We start from the raw sequence: 22,249 nt of genomic DNA, 5'->3' as shown, positions 1-22,249 counted from the left end.
TCCTAAGGGGCCTTTTGGCTCCGGAGATCGGGGATGTCATGGATCCTGCCTAGTTCCGGTAAAGGAGGGCCTGAAGACCCTTTTCCCTCTCTGGGGCCTTCTGGCTCCTGGGGGATGGGGAGGAATGGGCCTTTTCTCTTTTGGGACCCAAGCCCCCAGCACAGTCACAGACTGCACTGGGTAATTTGGAGCACACACCTCGGGCTTCAATAAATGTTCCAATTCACAACCCCCAAAATGGGTGTGGCCTTGTGAGTAAGTGGGCATGCTTTGGGTACATCTGGGTGTGGTTTGGCAAGATCATGGAACGTGATTAATGTCTTGATTTTATTTTGTTAGTTTTGTAATGTACCTTCCATTCCCTCCAACAAATTTACCCTAATGTACCACTAACCTCCCCCCATACATTGCTATCCCAATTACTTATTAAGCTTAATTTTCTCTTTGCTCCCCCGTGGTAACACTGTGCCATTACTGAAGGTCCCTAATGCTTCTCCCATATAAATCATAAAATGAACTTGCATTTCTACTGTAAAGAACCCGAAATGCTGCAGTATAGCAGTGTTCCACATATGCTGCAGTATAGCAGTGTTCCACATATGCTGCAGTACAGCAGTGTTCCACACATATGCTGCAGTACAGCAGTGTTCCACACATATGCTGCAGTACAGCAGTGTTCCACACATATGCTGCAGTACAGCAGTGTTCCACACATATGCTGCAGTACAGCAGTGTTCCACACATATGCTGCAGTACAGCAGTGTTCCACACATATGCTGCAGTACAGCAGTGTTCCACACATATGCTGCAGTACAGCAGTGTTCCACACATATGCTGCAGTACAGCAGTGTTCCACACATATGCTGCAGTACAGCAGTGTTCCACATATGCTGCAGTACAGCAGTGTTCCGCATATGCTGCAGTACAGCAGTGTCCCGCATATGCTGCAGTACAGCAGTGTTCCACACATATGCTGCAGTACAGCAGTGTTCCACACATATGCTGCAGTACAGCAGTGTTCCACACATATGCTGCAGTACAGCAGTGTTCCACACATATGCTGCAGTACAGCAGTGTTCCACACATATGCTGCAGTACAGCAGTGTTCCACACATATGCTGCAGTACAGCAGTGCACAAATACCATACAGTGCTGTGTACAGCATATTGCAGCCAGTGGATCTTAAATTATACACCCTCGCTTTAAGGGCTAGATTCATTAAGGAGCAGTGGCTGCTTATCTTAGTCCTCTTGTGTCATATGACTTAGGCTCTGTACACCAGGCCTTTATTTTAAATTGTTTAACGTGCGTTCTTAGAGCCTATTAAATGTGCTTTGACTCTAATATTCCAAAAAATGACTTTAGGCAGCGGAGCTGTACGCTCAACACGCTCTTTGTGTTCTCTCACAACTACAGGCATGGTTATTTTTCCTTTCTTTGGTTGTTGTCAGTACAGAAGGGGGAGTGAGGTGAGTACTGCATCCTGGTGACAGTTGTCAACGCACCATGACCTTATAAACAGGATCTGTCTCTATCTGTCGCAAACTAATTTTTTTATATTGTGAAGTATATAGGTTCATTTGATGCGAGTTTCGCATTAGTGTTTCCAAGAAAATATTTAGCAGTGTAAACTTATTCTGTTATATACCACATATTTTTTGTGTTTGCCATGTGAAGGCAAATATGAAGTATTCTAGATTACTTCCAGAGTATGGCCAAGGTTGAATACCTGCATCCATGCTAAACTCTGAGCATAAGGAAATTAAATTACATTCTAGTAGATGATATGACATTCATTATTAAGAACGAATGATTATCATTATTGATAAATTGGTCACGTATTATGCACGCTGTACATTGAGGGGATAATGATATAAACAAAGACATGAAAGTGAAGGTAAAGATGCCCAAATGAGCTTACAATCTAAGAGAGTAGGGAACACAAGATATATACGGAGGTGGAATAACAATTGTAACTGCTGGTGGGGAAAGTGCTTATGGCTGCTGTAAGGCAGCAGCGTTGTCGGCCTCCAGCTATTGGTGACTGGCATTTCTGTGCCGCTATTGGTGGTGCCATCACTGTTGGAATGTGGAGGCACCAATCATGAACTGGTCGCTGTTGAAAACTTAAAACAGTCAGCTGCTGGCAACCATAACGGTCCCTTAGCATTTATTCAGATTGAACCTCCTCCCTCTTCTGGTTGTAGAAAAGACTTTTGCTTTCAAGCTGCACAGGTGCTATTATAGGTATCTGCCAGTTTAGAGTAGCTGGGTGCTTGGTGTTTTTCTTTACTACCATTCTCACTGGTGGAAATAGAGCCAGGACAGTTGTTCCCCATGTTCGGTGGCAGCTGTTGTTACCAAGAAGTAGGTGGAGATCACTAAGGGAGTAAGATGGCGGCAGCAATGGCCGTCGGCTCTGTTGGCCCGCCGTCGGCTCTGTTGGCCCGCCGTCGGCTCTGTTGGCCCGCCGTCGGCTCTGTTGGCCCGCCGTCGGCTCTGTTGGCCCGCCGTCGGCTCTGTTGGCCCGCCGTCGGCTCTGTTGGCCCGCCGTCGGCTCCAATGGCAGCAATTTAAACTCACTCGGTTCAGCAGCTGAACCGAGATAGTAGTGTTTAGATCTTATAAACAACCTTGTCCTTGGTGTGATGACTCGTTGTCTCTACCATGTAATTTCCCACTGCCTTCACACATTTTTTAGCTGTTTTCAATTTGTGGGAAGATGATTATATGGGGGCACAGAGCTGATGTAAAGCGTAGCCATCTGTAACTGTCGTCCACATGCCACCGGGGGTGAACATTGTTCTTAATTTGCTGTTTTGTGTGTTAATTTCATACCTTGTCTATGGTTATCCTTGTGGGTAAAGTGGCGATACTGTCATCTGACATAGGTGTATAGCATGATGTTACTTTTCTGCTGTGTGCTTTGTTACTTAGAATTGTCCCCTATTAAATGAGCTTTATATTAGTTCTTTAATCATTGACCAGTCTACCATATAAATGCCATATCCAGCCTTTCCTTTGTAAATGTGCTGTAATTCCTACCTGTATAGTGAAACACAGCACTCTCCATAGAAAGTCCTCTATGTCCCTCTAGCAGTGTCGGAAACATAATTCCTTGTTTAATCGCTCTAAATGTGATTAATTAGCTGACTATTTCTATTTCTGGGGGTAATGGCACAAAGCTGCCCCTCACCTTATATAAAATTCTGGGTAAAATTAATATAGTCGACTTAAGCTATTTTATTAACAATTCATATTTCTTCTGTAATGTTATAATACTGTTCCTTTTAGCATTTTGGATCGTCTCTTTTTATCATATGTGGTTGGTTAGAGCAGGTTGGTACTATTGTGAATGAAGAGGTTTAATCCTAGAACATCAACACTAAGCAAATAACTAAATCGGTCTCAATGTTCAGTTGTGTTTTTATTTTGCAAAATATAATCATTCCGAAAGTACGTACAATGTTTTCCTTGCATAACATATTTGTGCCTGCTTATTACTATGGTCTTTTTTTTTTTTTTTTTTTCCTTTTCTTTTCTTTAACCTTATTTTTTTAATATGCACATGACCATATCTGGTTGTAAATCCTGTGCTTTTCTTTTTCCGTCTTAGGTTATTGTTCAGATGACCATAGCCTTTGCCCAACAGAGCGAGCTTACACGGCTGTCCTCCCTGCAGAGTGCGGAGTCGACGGGGCAGCGGGAATGTCATCAGAGCGGGATCCGTGATGTTGAGGCCACTGACCAGGATGGACAGACGCTTCAACATGAATGTAGACAAGGCATGCAGGAAAGGAAACTACGCGGGGATATACAATTACAGGACATGTCCGACAGTGAGGTGCAAGATGTAATTATTGTACAGTCCTTAGTGACATCTAATGACAAAGATATGACCTCAGAAAGCCATGGTGTAAGCCTTGTAACAGAGCCTCTATCCAAAGACAAAACAGTGGTCCTAAAAGAAGAGGTAAGTGCCCACTCCCCAGTTTTATATATACTTTTTTTTATTACAGAGAGTGAACAAATAAACACACTTTTACACTGCGATATGTATCCATCATCATTATTTTTACAATAAATAGATGTATAGAATTAACATTCCTCCAGGGCAGTTTATATTAACTCGGGAGGGAAGAGGGGTAAAGAAGGGGAAGTATATAATCTGTAACAACCATTTGTATACAAGTAAGTTTGAGGGGCAGGTGTAGGAATAGAGGAATTACAAACACTAGAACCTAAGGTTTTTTGTAAGGTAATATGTGTTGATCAGTAGATTAAATCCATTTTTATTTATCCTACAGTATGTGTCTGAAATAAGTATTTTGAGATTCATAGATGGTCGAGGGTAATACAGTAGAACAATTTAAACATGCTTGGGATAGTCATAAGGATATCGTTACAAAGAACTGACGATCAAAGAGGGTTGGAGGTTACCATAGGTTAAACAATGGGCAGATAAGATGGGCCATGTGGTTCTTATCTGCCGTCATTCTATGTTTCTATAGATTGTAAGCATGTGAGCAGGGCCCGCTTACCTCTCTGTCTGTCTGTATTACCCAGTATTGTTTTATTGCTGTGTTTGTTCCCAATTGTACAGCGCTACAGAACTTGCTGGCGCTGTATAAATAAATGTTGATGATAAATGGGTCTCAGGTGGGTGAGGAAGCTTGATTCAGGACCAAAGACAAACTCTCTGTTTTTTAAAAGGAATGTATTGTTTTACTGCTACATTATATACATTATCTGGGGACAAGCCTCCCAAATACTGCTGTCCTCCATCCTTACCCTCACTGATTGTGAGCACCGCAGAGCACTGTTTTCTCCAGCACTAGATGTCTACACTCAGTGGGCCTGATTCATTAAGGAACTTAGGCAGGAAATTTCTAACTTAAGTCTCCTGGACAAAACCATGTTACAATGCAAGGGGTACAAATTAGTTTTCTATTTTGCACATAAGTTAAATACTGTCTCTTTTTTCATGTAGCCTCCGCAGAACTTATTGTCAATGCAAAGTGATTTGTTGTCACAAATGATTGAACAATTAAATTAGCACATGATTCTAGGGAAAAAAGTGTAAATTGTGTCGGAAAAGTGTCTTGTTGGTATAAGAAAGTCAAATATTTGTTCAGGTAGTGAGCAATAGTCAGAAAGTATTTCTCAGTCAGTGAGAGCAGAGTGGTCCGGGTGTACTGCATTGCGCTGTAAGTAGCACGTGCTATTCAATAAATTGGTTATATTTGCTTTCTACTATGCGCTGGTAAATTAGGATTGTATAATATATTGACAGTCTTTTATTTTCTCTATGTATATGTTGTGTAGTTCTTGTCCACTGTCAGTTATTAGTGAACTGGTTGGGATCATTCATCGTTTATGGATATTTTTTCTTTGCATTGCTTAAAGGTGGAAATTGTGGAAGTTCTAGCTTTTACTTCAGGTCAAATTTAGAGCAAGAGAAAGCAAAGGAGAGTATAATGGTTTTTCTTGGCTGTCAGATAATCCTTAATAAAATAAAATGAATGTATATCAAGAATTCCTCCAAGTTTTTAAGTCATTATATGTCTAGTGATGAATGATTGTGTGTTGCAATTGATATTGGTATATATCCCAAGATAATTCCATTTTTTTGCATCTGAAATGTAATTAATAATGCTTAGTTTTTCACAATTGGGACTTGTGATGCATCAAAATTAAACCCCATATAACTGCTAAACGTTTCCTATAGGTGAGGACTTCATATATGGCCCAAATGCATGGGCTGGATACTACACCCTAAGGAAGCATCTGATCCGAAGATGCCTCGGGTTTTCTTTATAAAAATTCTGGGCGTCCTAGCTGTCATTTAATGATCAAATTGTGGATGTTTATCTGCTGCGACAAGATGATATATTACATAGCAATGTTGCAGAGCTTAGTATACATAAATTTACTGTAATGGTTATGCTCTATTTTGCAAATATAACCCCTATCCTACATGTATGGTTTGGTTGATGTACTCTCCAGCAGAGAGTATGTACCGTACTTTTACCAGCAGCTGTTTAATATGTTTGTTCCCGACCACTGTATTGTCTGACATCAGCAGCTGGAACTGAGTAACATGAAGAGTTACTCACGATGCTCCGTCCTAGCTTAAGTATGTCGGGATTATGAACTGGTGGTGGGGGCTTGGCGTAGACCATGTATTGCACACTTTAGTTTCTGTTTTATAAAATCTGACACCCACAACTGCCTAGCAGGGCCACTGAGATGAAATTTGGTCTCAACCACTAGACATGCCCTTCCCCCCCCCCCATCATGATGTGGGCAATCCCCCTGTCCTGATTCCCCAGTCGGGTATGTTGGGGTGTATGAACTCGGTTATTTGCACATGTGAGGATACCAGGTTTTGTGGCCCAATTCTACCCACTTCACACTGGCTGGCCACCCAGGGGTGTCTTACTATACCAGGGAAGCCTACCCAGTACCTTCTAAGGATTCTATAGTCACTCATGCAAATGCAGTTAGAAAAGTTCAACAGTACATTTATTGTGAAAAAAACAACAACTGTAGAATATTATATACAAGTAGCAAATAAATTCCAGGTAGGTTTACCACATCATCTGTCCCTTTCCCCACTAGCTTAAGAAGTTAGTCATCTGGCTATCCTGACTTGAAGCCCCTGGATCTACAGATGTAGTCCACTAGTAGAGAACACAAACTCAACACCATACCTTGCACCTTCCAGGAATCAATTCATGGAATCGACAACCTTCCTCCCCTCAAGTGGTTCCTTATATCCAGGGTCAAATTTCCACAGCGCTTTCCCCTCCCTGGGCATCCCCTTGACTCTCTCTCTCTATTAAACATTTGTGAGTACTGGATCAGGGGGTTGGAGGGAGAGTGAAGATGAGCTGTCTGTCCTTCCACAGTAGCTCCCTTGCTGTGCCCCTGACAGAATGTCTGGCCCAGTCCTGTGGAGGACAAACAATACTAATTGGCCTTTTCCACCTCCAGATATAACTTGATCCTTACCCATAACCCACCTGGCTTTACTTTAAGAACAATGAATAACAGCTTCACCGCAATATCAACCATATAAAATAAGCAATATACATATTTACAATGAGCTACAATGTCCACATGTAATTAGACACTGCATTTGTACTCTGGTGAGCTGGGGAACATAAATAGGGCTATGAAAAGTACATGTTGTAAATGTAAACATTTTGTGAGAAATGAGGGACATGCTGGTTGAGGAGATATCAAGCTCTTTTCGTCACAACATAGAACGTTGATAAAGTATAACCAAATGATTGTTGGAAACTGAAGGGATCGTTTCTAGCTTAGGTTTAAAAGACAGTCTGTGTTCCAAAGAAATCTCTAAATGCAGAACAATAATCATGTCAATTAACACATAGAATAGGGTGTTGAGGCCAGTATGCTATCAGGAATAACTCTGTCCACTCAGGACTGCATATGACAGGGGCAGTGTCATGATGCAAGATCCTCACTTGACCTCTCCCAGTGGATGTAATCCGCTACTCTTCACAATGGCCACTGTCTCGATCTTGTTTTCTCTAGACTATGCTCAGTTTCTTATTTCCTTACCACTCCTTTCCCCCTCTCGGATCATCACCTTATTAGCTACTCGCTCACCCCCAGTTCTTTACCCTCCCTAGTGTCAAACTCTTCCAAGCCTCCTCACAACCGCAGGAATATCAACTCTGTTGATCTTGAAAAGTTTTCCACCTCTCTCCAACACCTGATCAGGCAGTACCACATTTGCACCAAACCATAGCAACTGCCTTTGATCAAGTGGCTCCAGTGACCCTACATACTCCGCGTATACTTCGTTGCCAACCGTGGCACACTAAAGTAACACAAACTCTACAAAACATTTCTCATAAAGCAGAACGTCACTGGCGTAAATCTTGTACTTCTAATGATTTTATCACATATACTGGTATCTACCACTCCTGTAGAAATTCTCTGGACACTGCAAAACAAACATACTTCCAATCTCTCATCTATGCTCAGGCTTCTAAGTTCAAACGCCTTTTTAATCCTCCCACCCCAAACCCTGAGACTACCATCAGTGCCCAGGATCTTGCTTCCTATTTCAAGGACAAAATAGATAAGATCAGACTTGAAATGGTATCATCTCCCTCGACTAGCAATCCGCTCAATTCCTTTGTAGCACCCTCTGACACACTCTTCATTTGATCCCACAAATGAAGAGGAAGTTTCTACTCTCTTCTTGTCTTCCTACTCTACCTCCTGTCCTCTTGATCCCATTCCCTCACAAATTGGTAGGTCCCTGTCTCCTGTGCTTATTCCACCTCTAACTAAAATTTGTAATCTATCTCTCTCTACTGGTATTTTTCCATCACTATTCAAGCATGCATTGATTACTCCTATCTTAAAAAAACAAAATTTTGACCCAAACTCTCTCTCAAATTACCGCCTCATCTCTCAGCTCCCATGCCCCTTCAAGCTTCTCGAGAAAATAGCCTACACTCGCCTCACACACTTTCTTACAGCAAACAACCTATTGGATCCTCTTCAGTTAGGCTTTTGCCCTCAACACTCCACAGAGACTGCGCTGACCAAAGTTGTCAAGGATTTGATCACAGCAAAAAGTGAAGGCCATTACTCTCTTCTAATTCTCCTGGATCTCTCTGCTGCATTTGACACTGTTGACCACTCTCTCCTCATACAAACGCTACAATCCCTAGGTCTTGAAGGCACTGTCCTATCCTGGTTCTCATCCTACCTATCTAATCACGTTTTCAGTGTTAATTTCTCTGGATCCATCTCTGCTCCACTTCCTTTATCAGTTGGAGTACCACAAGGCTCAGTCCTAGGTCCTCTGCTATTCTCTATCTACACCACTTCTCTTGGAAAACTAATAAGCTCCTTTTGGATTTCAGTATCATCTCTATGCGGATGATACACAAATCTATCTATCCTCTCCTGATCTTTCACCATCTGTGTGGTCTCGCGTTACTGACTGTCTTTCTCCCATTTCATCTTGGATGTCCTCTCGCCAACTCAAACTCAATCTTTCAAAAACTGAATTAATAATATTTCCACCCAAAAACAGAAGCTTCCTGCCTGACATTTCTATTTCTGTTGATAACATGACCATAAATCCCACCCCACAAGCTCGCTGCCTAGGTGTAATCCTTGACTCACAACTATCATTTATTCCCTCCATCGACTCTAAATCATGTTACATACATCTAAAGACCTTTTCCAGAATATGCACATATCTGACACAAGACACTGCAAAAACCTTAATTCATGCACTCATCATCTCCTGCATCGACTATTGCAATTCCCTCCTTACTGGTCTTCCCAAAATCAGACTTGAACCGCTACAATCTATTTTTTACACATCGGCTAGATTGATTTTCCTTGCAAATCGTTCTTCCTCTGCTGAGCCACTCTGTCAGTCTCTACATTGGTTGCCCGTATTTCAACGAATCCAATATAAATTTTTTCTACTAACATACAAGGCCGTCAGCAAAATTGCACCGACATACATCTCTTCACTTGTCTCAAAATATCTCCCAACTCGACACCTCCGCTCTTCACAAGATCTGCGTCTCTCTTCCACTCTCATCACATACTCCCATTCCCGATTACAGCACTTTTTTTCGGGCTGCACCCACTTTGTGGAATTCCCTCCCTCGCACAGTAAGATTTTCCTCTAGTCTTCAAGCGTTCTCTGAAAACCCACCACTTCAGACAAGTTTATAATATTCCTCAACCAGCATCTTAATCTCCCTAGATTACCCTATTACCACCTTCTACACAGCTAACTCAAAACAACAACCCTCTGACCAATTGCTGTGTGACTGATCACACAGCTCACTGAATACTTTTTACCTTTGCATTCTAGCTGGTCCAATGTGCAATATGATGTAGCACGTGCCCTTGTGTTTCATTGTAAGCTTGCGAGCAGGGCACTCTTACCTCTCTGTCTGTTTGTATTTCCCAGTATTGTATTATTGCTGTGTTTGTTCCCAATTGTTGATGATGATGATGAGAACAGAGGCAATCCACAGGCTTTAAATTATATAGTGGAAGGAACAGGGTCCCCAATAGAGCAAGTAGTGATTTAACTGGTGAAGGAAAAATGTGGTGTCAAATGCAGTTGTATATGAAACAACGTTCATACATTAAACTTGTTGCAACCTAAATGGTAAAAAAAATCCCAACATCTTCAAATAATAAGGAAGTTGTGCTTCACCACAGTTTGGTAACATTAAAGCGAAATATGATTTTAAATGTTTTTAATGAGCCAACCAAATATATATTTATAGAGTTCCAACGCCAGATATAAGGGGACAGCGATAGGTAGCTTTTTCTACATGTAAATGGAATTTGAGAAGTCGCTAAATGACGTGATGGAAATGACCTGAAATAATTGTCATGTTGCAGGACTACAACCAAATGGTCGCAATGGGTGCCGAGAGCGCCAAGTTCAGGGATATGTATGAGGAGCGTGTGGAGGAAATGGCACAAGAACTGGTGAAGCAGGAACAGGAATACCAGCAAGCTGCGGAGGCCCTGAGACTGGCTCATACAGCTCAGCTGGAGAGACAGATGTACGACCAAGAACAACTCCTGTCCGAGCTGCACAGGCTCCGGGCACAACTAGCAGAGGTAGGAGGAACTCTGCCGTCACAGGAATACTCTCATTCTGAACATTAGATTTGCATTGTAAGAAAGTTATCCTGCGTTGGTCATTATATTTGATTCTTTTGTGTGCTTAAAATAATACAGCAAAAAATATTATAACAATAAAATCTTTGATGGCTTACAGGAAAAAATTACAAAGACATTATATAGAAAGGTCAAAAACGTTGCTATACCGGTGGGAAGTTAAATAGGGTGACTGATAATGGAATGAATACATTTTATAATGCACTTTTTTTCAGAGTATAAGAGGGAGAACTAAAATGCGTTGCAATAAATGAGATTGCATTTTAGTGAGCAATAATTAACAGGCTTTCACACATGTAGAGGGCTGGAACAATTATAAAGCTAAATATTTTATCAGAGAATATAAAAGAGATTGTACAGTAGTAATCTGTTGGGATTATAGACACAGAGCATCTCTGTGATCCCTAACGTGCATAGGGCCTTGGTTTCCTCAGTGCTGTATTATATAAACTGGGTAAAGGTAGTGGTATATATCTATGTTACACTTAGTACATACCATTATACGGATAGCTTGATATACCTAGTTGCCAGAATTCTGACAACATCAGAGCAGGGGGCAGAATGGTTAGGCTGACCTTCGCTGACCTTTTGCTTCTGTCTGCTAATTTTGTGAATGAATCCTAGCCTCCAACCCAGGATCTTTTCTTTCAATACTCTCCATATGATAGACAAATAGGCATTTAAGTTTTAATTTTGGAAATGATAAATTATTTAGCAAGGAAGTGAAATGAATGTAATATGTTCAGAACGCATCGGCGATCAGTGAAAATCAGGTGACGGAGAGAGAGAAGATACTGCTGGATGAGCTGGAGTCCATGAAACAGACCTGCGCTGAAGTCAGTGGACGGACGCGGGTTTCTGCTGTGCAGGATAACAGCTCTCAGACACAGGTATGATCATGTCTGGATGCTGAGTGCTGAACTCTACAGTCTAACGTTCCAAATTACACTGTTTATTTTTCTCTGAGTATCAAGTTATAGCTCTTGTGTTGTGATAGCAGTGGGAGAGGTGGAGTTTCAGTGTGTATATGACAGATTGGCTCCATCTATGGTTACCGTAGTGTTGTCGGGAGTGTCTGTCTGTGGACTGCAGCAATGTCACTTCACTGCATGCTAATGACATGTTTTATATTTAGAGAGGAATGCTGTTTTGCTTTAAGCTTTGTTTTTTTTGTTTTTTTGGTTTAAAGTAAACAGAATTATCAGGGAAAGTTGTCGGTATTTTTAAAAGAAAGTGGGTGACCGGGTTTATGTCTGATTCTTCATGCTGACTCCGGAATGACTGGCTTCCTGTCTCTTTTCTCCTACTTACCTTTGCAAAAACTGACCCAGGATGAACCAGTTTCTCAGCCAGAGAGAACAGATCAAGTGTGGGAGTGTGGGCAAGAAGATGGAGAAAGGAAGGTGGAGGATGGTGAGATCCCTTCAAGTGACCCCAGCAGCGAAAGGTATGCTGTGTGAGTGACCCCAGTAGTGAGAGGTATGCTGTGTGAGTGACCTCAGTAGTGAGAGGTATGCTGTGTGAGTGACCCCAGTAGTGAGAGGTATGCTGTGTGAGTGACCTCAGTAGTGAAAGGTATGCTGTGTGAGTGACCCCAGTAGTGAGAGGTATGCTGTGTGAGTGACCCCAGTAGTGAGAGGTATGCTGTGTGAGTGACCCCAGTAGTGAGAGGTATGCTGTGTGAGTGACCCCAGTAGTGAGAGGTATGCTGTGTGAGTGACCTCAGTAGTGAGAGGTATGCTGTGTGAGTGACCCCAGTAGTGAGAGGTATGCTGTGTGAGTGACCCCAGTAGTGAGAGGTATGCTGTGTGAGTGACCTCAGTAGTGAGAGGTATGCTGTGTGAGTGACCTCAGTAGTGAGAAGTATGCTGTGTGAGTGACCCCAGTAGTGAGAGGTATGCTGTGTGAGTGACCCCAGTAGTGAGAGGTATGCTGTGTGAGTGACCCCAGTAGTGAGAGGTATGCTGTGTGAGTGACCTCAGTAGTGAGAGGTATGCTGTGTGAGTGACCTCAGTAGTGAGAGGTATGCTGTGTGAGTGACCCCAGTAGTGAGAGGTATGCTGTGTGAGTGACCCCAGTAGTGAGAGGTATGCTGTGTGAGTGACCTCAGTAGTGAGAGGTATGCTGTATGAGTGACCTCAGTAGTGAGAGGTATGCTGTGTGAGTGACCCCAGTAGTGAGAGGTATGCTGTGTGAGTGACCTCAGTAGTGAGAGGTATGCTGTGTGAGTGACCCCAGTAGCGAGAGGTATGCTGTGTGAGTGACCCCAGTAGTGAGAGGTATGCTGTGTGAGTGACCCCAGTAGTGAGAGGTATGCTGTGTGAGTGACCCCAGTAGTGAGAGGTATGCTGTGTGAGTGACCCCAGTAGTGAGAGGTATGCTGTGTGTGTGACCCCAGTAGTGAGAGGTATGCTGTGTGAGTGACCTCAGTAGTGAGAGGTATGCTGTGTGAGTGACCCCAGTAGTGAGAGGTATGCTGTGTGAGTGACCTCAGTAGTGAGAGGTATGCTGTGTGAGTGACCCCAATAGTGAGAGGTATGCTGTGTGAGTGACCTCAGTAGTGAAAGGTATGCTGTGTGAGTGACCCCAGTAGTGAGAGGTATGCTGTGTGAGTGACCTCAGTAGTGAGAGGTATGCTGTGTGAGTGACCTCAGTAGTGAGAGGTATGCTGTGTGAGTGACCCCAGTAGTGAGAGGTATGCTGTGTGAGTGACCTCAGTAGTGAGAGGTATGCTGTGTGAGTGACCCCAGTAGTGAGAGGTATGCTGTGTGAGTGACCCCAGTAGTGAGAGGTATGCTGTGTGAGTGACCCCAGTAGTGAGAGGTATGCTGTGTGTGACCCCAGTAGTGAGAGGTATGCTGTGTGAGTGACCTCAGTAGTGAGAGGTATGCTGTGTGAGTGACCCCAGTAGTGAGAGGTATGCTGTGTGAGTGACCCCAGTAGTGAGAGGTATGCTGTGTGAGTGACCCCAGTAGTGAGAGGTATGCTGTGTGAGTGACCTCAGTAGTGAGAGGTATGCTGTGTGAGTGACCCCAGTAGTGAGAGGTATGCTGTGTGAGTGACCTCAGTAGTGAGAGGTATGCTGTGTGAGTGACCCCAGTAGTGAGAGGTATGCTGTGTGAGTGACCCCAGTAGTGAGAGGTATGCTGTGTGAGTGACCTCAGTAGTGAGAGGTATGCTGTGTGAGTGACCCCAGTAGTGAGAGGTATGCTGTGTGAGTGACCCCAGTAGTGAGAGGTATGCTGTGTGAGTGACCCCAGTAGTGAGAGGTATGCTGTGTGAGTGACCTCAGTAGTGAGAGGTATGCTGTGTGAGTGACCCCAGTAGTGAGAGGTATGCTGTGTGAGTGACCTCAGTAGTGAGAGGTATGCTGTGTGAGTGACCCCAGTAGTGAGAGGTATGCTGTGTGAGTGACCTCAGTAGTGAGAGGTATGCTGTGTGAGTGACCTGAGTAGTGAGAGGTATGCTGTGTGTGTGACCCCAGTAGTGAGAGGTATGCTGTGTGAGTGACCCCAGTAGTGAGAGGTATGCTGTGTGAGTGACCCCAGTAGTGAGAGGTATGCTGTGTGAGTGACCTCAGTAGTGAGAGGTATGCTGTGTGAGTGACCTCAGTAGTGAGAGGTATGCTGTGTGAGTGACCTCAGTAGTGAGAGGTATGCTGTGTGAGTGACCCCAGTAGTGAGAGGTATGCTGTGTGAGTGACCTCAGTAGTGAGAGGTATGCTGTGTGAGTGACCCCAGTAGTGAGAGGTATGCTGTGTGAGTGACCCCAGTAGTGAGAGGTATGCTGTGTGAGTGACCTCAGTAGTGAGAGGTATGCTGTGTGAGTGACCTCAGTAGTGAGAGGTATGCTGTGTGAGTGACCCCAGTAGTGAGAGGTATGCTGTGTGAGTGACCCCAGTAGTGAGAGGTATGCTGTGTGTGACCCCAGTAGTGAGAGGTATGCTGTGTGAGTGACCTCAGTAGTGAGAGGTATGCTGTGTGTGACCCCAGTAGTGAGAGGTATGCTGTGTGAGTGACCCCAGTAGTGAGAGGTATGCTGTGTGAGTGACCCCAGTAGTGAGAGGTATGCTGTGTGAGTGACCTCAGCAGCGAGAGGTATGCTGTGTGTGTGACCCCAGTAGTGAGAGGTATGCTGTGTGAGTGACCCCAGTAGTGAGAGGTATTCTGTGTGAGTGACCCCAGTAGTGAGAGGTATGCTGTGTGAGTGACCCCAGTAGCGAGAGGTATGCTGTGTGAGTGACCCCAGTAGTGAGAGGTATGCTGTGTGAGTGACCTCAGTAGTGAGAGGTATGCTGTGTGAGTGACCTCAGTAGTGAGAGGTATGCTGTGTGAGTGACCCCAGTAGTGAGAGGTATGCTGTGTGAGTGACCCCAGTAGTGAGAGGTATGCTGTGTGAGTGACCCCAGTAGTGAGAGGTATGCTGTGTGAGTGACCCCAGTAGTGAGAGGTATGCTGTGTGAGTGACCTCAGTAGTGAGAGGTATGCTGTGTGAGTGACCCCAGTAGTGAGAGGTATGCTGTGTGAGTGACCTCAGTAGTGAGAGGTATGCTGTGTGAGTGACCTCAGTAGTGAGAGGTATGCTGTGTGAGTGACCCCAGTAGTGAGAGGTATGCTGTGTGAGTGACCTCAGTAGTGAGAGGTATGCTGTGTGAGTGACCCCAGTAGTGAGAGGTATGCTGTGTGAGTGACCTCAGTAGTGAGAGGTATGCTGTGTGAGTGACCCCAGTAGTGAGAGGTATGCTGTGTGAGTGACCCCAGTAGTGAGAGGTATGCTGTGTGAGTGACCTCAGTAGTGAGAGGTATGCTGTGTGAGTGACCCCAGTAGTGAAAGGTATGCTGTGTGAGTGACCTCAGTAGTGAGAGGTATGCTGTGTGAGTGACCTCAGTAGTGAGAGGTATCCTGTGTGAGTGACCTCAGTAGTGAGAGGTATGCTGTGTGAGTGACCCCAGTAGTGAGAGGTATGCTGTGTGAGTGACCCCAGTAGTGAGAGGTATCCTGTGTGAGTGACCTCAGTAGTGAGAGGTATGCTGTGTGAGTGACCCCAGTAGTGAGAGGTATGCTGTGTGAGTGACCCCAGTAGTGAGAGGTATGCTGTGTGAGTGACCCCAGTAGTGAGAGGTATGCTGTGTGAGTGACCCCAGTAGTGAGAGGTATGCTGTGTGAGTGACCTCAGTAGTGAGAGGTATGCTGTGTGAGTGACCCCAGTAGTGAGAGGTATGCTGTGTGAGTGACCTCAGTAGTGAGAGGTATGCTGTGTGAGTGACCCCAGTAGTGAGAGGTATGCTGTGTGAGTGACCCCAGTAGTGAGAGGTATGCTGTGTGAGTGACCCCAGTAGTGAGAGGTATGCTGTGTGAGTGACCCCAGTAGTGAGAGGTATGCTGTGTGAGTGACCTCAGTAGTGAGAGGTATGCTGTGTGAGTGACCTCAGTAGTGAGAGGTATGCTGTGTGAGTGACCCCAGTAGTGAGAGGTATGCTGTGTGAGTGACCCCAGTAGTGAGAGGTATGCTGTGTGAGTGACCCCAGTAGTGAGAGGTATGCTGTGTGAGTGACCCCAGTAGTGAGAGGTATGCTGTGTGAGTGACCCCAGTAGTGAAAGGTATGCTGTGTGAGTGACCCCAGTAGTGAAAGGTATGCTGTGTGAGTGACCCCAGTAGTGAGAGGTATGCTGTGTGAGTGACCTCAGTAGTGAGAGGTATGCTGTGTGAGTGACCCCAGTAGTGAGAGGTATGCTGTGTGAGTGACCCCAGTAGTGAGAGGTATGCTGTGTGAGTGACCCCAGTAGTGAGAGGTATGCTGTGTGAGTGACCCCAGTAGTGAGAGGTATGCTGTGTGAGTGACCCCAGTAGTGAGAGGTATGCTGTGTGAGTGACCCCAGTAGTGAGAGGTATGCTGTGTGAGTGACCTCAGTAGTGAGAGGTATGCTGTGTGAGTGACTCCAGTAGTGAAAGGTATGCTGTGTGAGTGACCTCAGTAGTGAGAGGTATGCTGTGTGAGTGACCCCAGCAGTGAGAGGTATGCTGTGTGAGTGACCCCAGTAGTGAGAGGTATGCTGTGTGAGTGACCCCAGTAGTGAGAGGTATGCTGTGTGAGTGACCCCAGTAGTGAGAGGTATGCTGTGTGAGTGACCCCAGTAGTGAGAGGTATGCTGTGTGAGTGACCCCAGTAGTGAGAGGTATGCTGTGTGAGTGACCCCAGTAGTGAGAGGTATGCTGTGTGAGTGACCTCAGTAGTGAGAGGTATGCTGTGTGAGTGACCCCAGTAGTGAGAGGTATGCTGTGTGAGTGACCCCAGTAGTGAGAGGTATGCTGTGTGAGTGACCCCAGTAGTGAGAGGTATGCTGTGTGAGTGACCTCAGTAGTGAGAGGTATGCTGTGTGAGTGACTCCAGTAGTGAAAGGTATGCTGTGTGAGTGACCTCAGTAGTGAGAGGTATGCTGTGTGAGTGACCCCAGCAGTGAGAGGTATGCTGTGTGAGTGACCCCAGTAGTGAGAGGTATGCTGTGTGAGTGACCCCAGTAGTGAGAGGTATGCTGTGTGAGTGACCCCAGTAGTGAGAGGTATGCTGTGTGAGTGACCCCAGTAGTGAGAGGTATGCTGTGTGAGTGACCCCAGTAGTGAGAGGTATGCTGTGTGAGTGACCCCAGTAGTGAGAGGTATGCTGTGTGAGTGACCTCAGTAGTGAGAGGTATGCTGTGTGAGTGACCCCAGTAGTGAGAGGTATGCTGTGTGAGTGACCCCAGTAGTGAGAGGTATGCTGTGTGAGTGACCCCAGTAGTGAGAGGTATGCTGTGTGAGTGACCTCAGTAGTGAGAGGTATGCTGTGTGAGTGACCTCAGTAGTGAGAGGTATGCTGTGTGAGTGACTCCAGTAGTGAAAGGTATGCTGTGTGAGTGACCCCAGTAGTGAGAGGTATGCTGTGTGAGTGACCTCAGTAGTGAGAGGTATGCTGTGTGAGTGACCCCAGTAGTGAGAGGTATGCTGTGTGAGTGACCCCAGTAGTGAGAGGTATGCTGTGTGTGACCTCAGTAGTGAGAGGTATGCTGTGTGAGTGACCTCAGTAGTGAGAGGTATGCTGTGTGAGTGACCCCAGTAGTGAGAGGTATGCTGTGTGAGTGACCCCAGTAGTGAGAGGTATGCTGTGTGAGTGACCCCAGTAGTGAGAGGTATGCTGTGTGTGTGACCCCAGTAGTGAGAGGTATGCTGTGTGAGTGACCTCAGTAGTGAGAGGTATGCTGTGTGAGTGACCTCAGTAGTGAGAGGTATGCTGTGTGAGTGACCCCAGTAGTGAGAGGTATGCTGTGTGAGTGACCCCAGTAGTGAGAGGTATGCTGTGTGAGTGACCCCAGTAGTGAGAGGTATACTGTGTGAGTGACCTCAGTAGTGAGAGGTATGCTGTGTGAGTGACCCCAGTAGTGAGAGGTATGCTGTGTGAGTGACCTCAGTAGTGAGAGGTATGCTGTGTGAGTGACCCCAGTAGTGAGAGGTATGCTGTGTGAGTGACCTCAGTAGTGAGAGGTATGCTGTGTGAGTGACCCCAGTAGTGAGAGGTATGCTGTGTGAGTGACCCCAGTAGTGAAAGGTATGCTGTGTGAGTGACCCCAGTAGTGAAAGGTATGCTGTGTGAGTGACCTCAGTAGTGAGAGGTATGCTGTGTGAGTGACCCCAGTAGTGAGAGGTATGCTGTGTGAGTGACCTCAGTAGTGAGAGGTATGCTGTGTGAGTGACCCCAGTAGTGAGAGGTATGCTGTGTGAGTGACCCCAGTAGTGAGAGGTATGCTGTGTGAGTGACCTCAGTAGTGAGAGGTAGGCTGTGTGAGTGACTCCAGTAGTGAGAGGTATGCTGTGTGAGTGACCTCAGTAGTGAGAGGTATGCTGTGTGAGTGACCCCAGTAGTGAGAGGTATGCTGTGTGAGTGACCCCAGTAGTGAGAGGTATGCTGTGTGAGTGACCCCAGTAGTGAGAGGTATGCTGTGTGAGTGACCCCAGTAGTGAGAGGTATGCTGTGTGAGTGACCCCAGTAGTGAGAGGTATGCTGTGTGAGTGACTCCAGTAGTGAGAGGTATGCTGTGTGAGTGACCCCAGTAGTGAAAGGTATGCTGTGTGAGTGACCTCAGTAGTGAGAGGTATGCTGTGTGAGTGACCTCAGTAGTGAGAGGTATGCTGTGTGAGTGACCCCAGTAGTGAGAGGTATGCTGTGTGAGTGACCCCAGTAGTGAGAGGTATGCTGTGTGAGTGACTCCAGTAGTGAGAGGTATGCTGTGTGAGTGACCCCAGTAGTGAGAGGTATGCTGTGTGAGTGACCCCAGTAGTGAGAGGTATGCTGTGTGAGTGACCCCAGTAGTGAGAGGTATGCTGTGTGAGTGACCCCAGTAGTGAGAGGTATGCTGTGTGAGTGACCTCAGTAGTGAGAGGTATGCTGTGTGAGTGACCTCAGTAGTGAGAGGTATGCTGTGTGAGTGACCCCAGTAGTGAGAGGTATGCTGTGTGAGTGACCCCAGTAGTGAGAGGTATGCTGTGTGAGTGACCCCAGTAGTGAGAGGTATGCTGTGTGAGTGACCCCAGTAGTGAGAGGTATGCTGTGTGAGTGACCCCAGTAGTGAGAGGTATGCTGTGTGAGTGACCTCAGTAGTGAGAGGTATGCTGTGTGAGTGACCCCAGTAGTGAGAGGTATGCTGTGTGAGTGACCCCAGTAGTGAGAGGTATGCTGTGTGAGTGACCTCAGTAGTGAGAGGTATGCTGTGTGAGTGACCTCAGTAGTGAGAGGTATGCTGTGTGAGTGACCCCAGTAGTGAGAGGTATGCTGTGTGAGTGACCCCAGTAGTGAGAGGTATGCTGTGTGAGTGACCCCAGTAGTGAGAGGTATGCTGTGTGAGTGACCCCAGTAGTGAGAGGTATGCTGTGTGAGTGACCCCAGTAGTGAGAGGTATGCTGTGTGAGTGACCCCAGTAGTGAGAGGTATGCTGTGTGAGTGACCTCAGTAGTGAGAGGTATGCTGTGTGAGTGACCTCAGTAGTGAGAGGTATGCTGTGTGAGTGACCCCAGTAGTGAGAGGTATGCTGTGTGAGTGACCCCAGTAGTGAGAGGTATGCTGTGTGAGTGACCCCAGTAGTGAGAGGTATGCTGTGTGAGTGACCCCAGTAGTGAGAGGTATGCTGTGTGAGTGACCCCAGTAGTGAGAGGTATGCTGTGTGAGTGACCCCAGTAGTGAGAGGTATGCTGTGTGAGTGACCCCAGTAGTGAGAGGTATGCTGTGTGAGTGACCCCAGTAGTGAGAGGTATGCTGTGTGAGTGACCCCAGTAGTGAGAGGTATGCTGTGTGAGTGACCTCAGTAGTGAGAGGTATGCTGTGTGAGTGACCTCAGTAGTGAGAGGTATGCTGTGTGTGTGACCCCAGTAGTGAGAGGTATGCTGTGTGAGTGACTCCAGTAGTGAAAGGTATGCTGTGTGAGTGACCCCAGTAGTGAGAGGTATGCTGTGTGAGTGACCTCAGTAGTGAGAGGTATGCTGTGTGAGTGACCTCAGTAGTGAGAGGTATGCTGTGTGAGTGACCCCAGTAGTGAGAGGTATGCTGTGTGAGTGACCTCAGTAGTGAGAGGTATGCTGTGTGAGTGACCCCAGTAGTGAGAGGTATGCTGTGTGAGTGACCTCAGTAGTGAGAGGTATGCTGTGTGAGTGACCTCAGTAGTGAGAGGTATGCTGTGTGAGTGACCTCAGTAGTGAGAGGTATGCTGTGTGAGTGACCCCAGTAGTGAGAGGTATGCTGTGTGAGTGACCTCAGTAGTGAAAGGTATGCTGTGTGAGTGACCCCAGTAGTGAGAGGTATGCTGTGTGAGTGACCCCAGTAGTGAGAGGTATGCTGTGTGAGTGATCCCAGTAGTGAGAGGTATGCTGTGTGAGTGACCCCAGTAGTGAGAGGTATGCTGTGTGAGTGACCTCAGTAGTGAGAGGTATGCTGTGTGAGTGACCCCAGTAGTGAGAGGTATGCTGTGTGAGTGACCCCAGTAGTGAGAGGTATGCTGTGTGAGTGACCCCAGTAGTGAGAGGTATGCTGTGTGAGTGACCCCAGTAGTGAGAGGTATGCTGTGTGAGTGACCCCAGTAGTGAGAGGTATGCTGTGTGAGTGACCTCAGTAGTGAGAGGTATGCTGTGTGTGTGACCCCAGTAGTGAGAGGTATGCTGTGTGAGTGACCCCAGTAGCGAGAGGTATGCTGTGTGAGTGACCCCAGTAGTGAGAGGTATGCTGTGTGAGTGACCCCAGTAGTGAGAGGTATGCTGTGTGAGTGACCCCAGTAGTGAGAGGTATGCTGTGTGTGTGACCCCAGTAGTGAGAGGTATGCTGTGTGAGTGACTCCAGTAGTGAGAGGTATGCTGTGTGAGTGACCCCAGTAGTGAAAGGTATGCTGTGTGAGTGACCCCAGTAGTGAGAGGTATGCTGTGTGAGTGACCCCAGTAGTGAGAGGTATGCTGTGTGAGTGACCCCAGTAGTGAGAGGTATGCTGTGTGAGTGACCCCAGTAGTGAGAGGTATGCTGTGTGAGTGACCTCAGTAGTGAGAGGTATGCTGTGTGAGTGACCTCAGTAGTGAGAGGTATGCTGTGTGAGTGACCCCAGTAGTGAGAGGTATGCTGTGTGAGTGACCCCAGTAGTGAGAGGTATGCTGTGTGAGTGACCTCAGTAGTGAGAGGTATGCTGTGTGAGTGACCCCAGTAGTGAGAGGTATGCTGTGTGAGTGACCTCAGTAGTGAGAGGTATGCTGTGTGAGTGACCCCAGCAGTGAGAGGTATGCTGTGTGAGTGACCCCAGCAGTGAGAGGTATGCTGTGTGAGTGACCCCAGTAGTGAAAGGTATGCTGTGTGAGTGACCCCAGTAGTGAAAGGTATGCTGTGTGAGTGACCCCAGTAGTGAGAGGTATGCTGTGTGAGTGACCCCAGTAGTGAGAGGTATGCTGTGTGAGTGACCCCAGTAGTGAGAGGTATGCTGTGTGTGTGACCCCAGTAGTGAGAGGTATGCTGTGTGAGTGACCCCAGTAGTGAGAGGTATGCTGTGTGAGTGACCTCAGTAGTGAGAGGTATTCTGTGTGAGTGACCCCAGTAGTGAGAGGTATGCTGTGTGAGTGACCCCAGTAGTGAAAGGTATGCTGTGTGAGTGACCCCAGCAGTGAGGGTGAGTGTGTGTGTGTGTGCGTGTGTGCGCGCGCGCAGGCTTTGACACTGACACCAGGGGTTAGGGGTGTGTGTGCAGGCTGTGTGAGTGACCCCAGCAGTGAGGGGTGTGTGTGTGTTGTGTGTGTCACATGACTATACTTACCTTGGCCTGCTGCTTACTATAATTTTATTGCTGTATGTATAAATAACACAATCCTGCTGTTGTCTTGGAGTGTAGATAAATAACACAATCCCTCTTGCTGTGTGTGTGCTGACCTATGTATTGAGCACCTGCTCAGGGTTATCTTATGATCTTGGAGTGGGAAACTTCTGGCTCTGCCGTAGACAATGGTAACAGAATAATAACAATTGAATATAGTATTTTTGAC

At 46.2% G+C, this 22,249-nt stretch overlaps 1 protein-coding gene across 6 annotated transcripts in view; it reads left to right on the top strand.

The window, feature by feature from the left end:
* Window positions 1-22,249, top strand: part of AKAP9 (A-kinase anchoring protein 9) — a 161,735-nt gene that overhangs the window by 58,131 nt on the left and 81,355 nt on the right. For all 6 annotated transcript variants that reach the window (XM_075211837.1, XM_075211836.1, XM_075211833.1 and 3 more), the window contains 4 exons: window positions 3,617-3,973; window positions 10,429-10,653; window positions 11,460-11,603; window positions 12,045-12,160. In XM_075211837.1, coding sequence (XP_075067938.1) covers window positions 3,617-3,973; window positions 10,429-10,653; window positions 11,460-11,603; window positions 12,045-12,160 — 842 coding nt within the window. The remainder of the gene's footprint in view (window positions 1-3,616; window positions 3,974-10,428; window positions 10,654-11,459; window positions 11,604-12,044; window positions 12,161-22,249) is intronic.

The sequence above is a fragment of the Mixophyes fleayi genome, chromosome 5 (assembly GCF_038048845.1).
Source record: "Mixophyes fleayi isolate aMixFle1 chromosome 5, aMixFle1.hap1, whole genome shotgun sequence".
In the NCBI taxonomy this organism is placed as follows: Eukaryota; Metazoa; Chordata; class Amphibia; order Anura; family Limnodynastidae; genus Mixophyes; species Mixophyes fleayi.
Note: the sequence above shows the minus strand (reverse complement) of the source record. Positions and strands in the feature narration are given on the sequence as shown.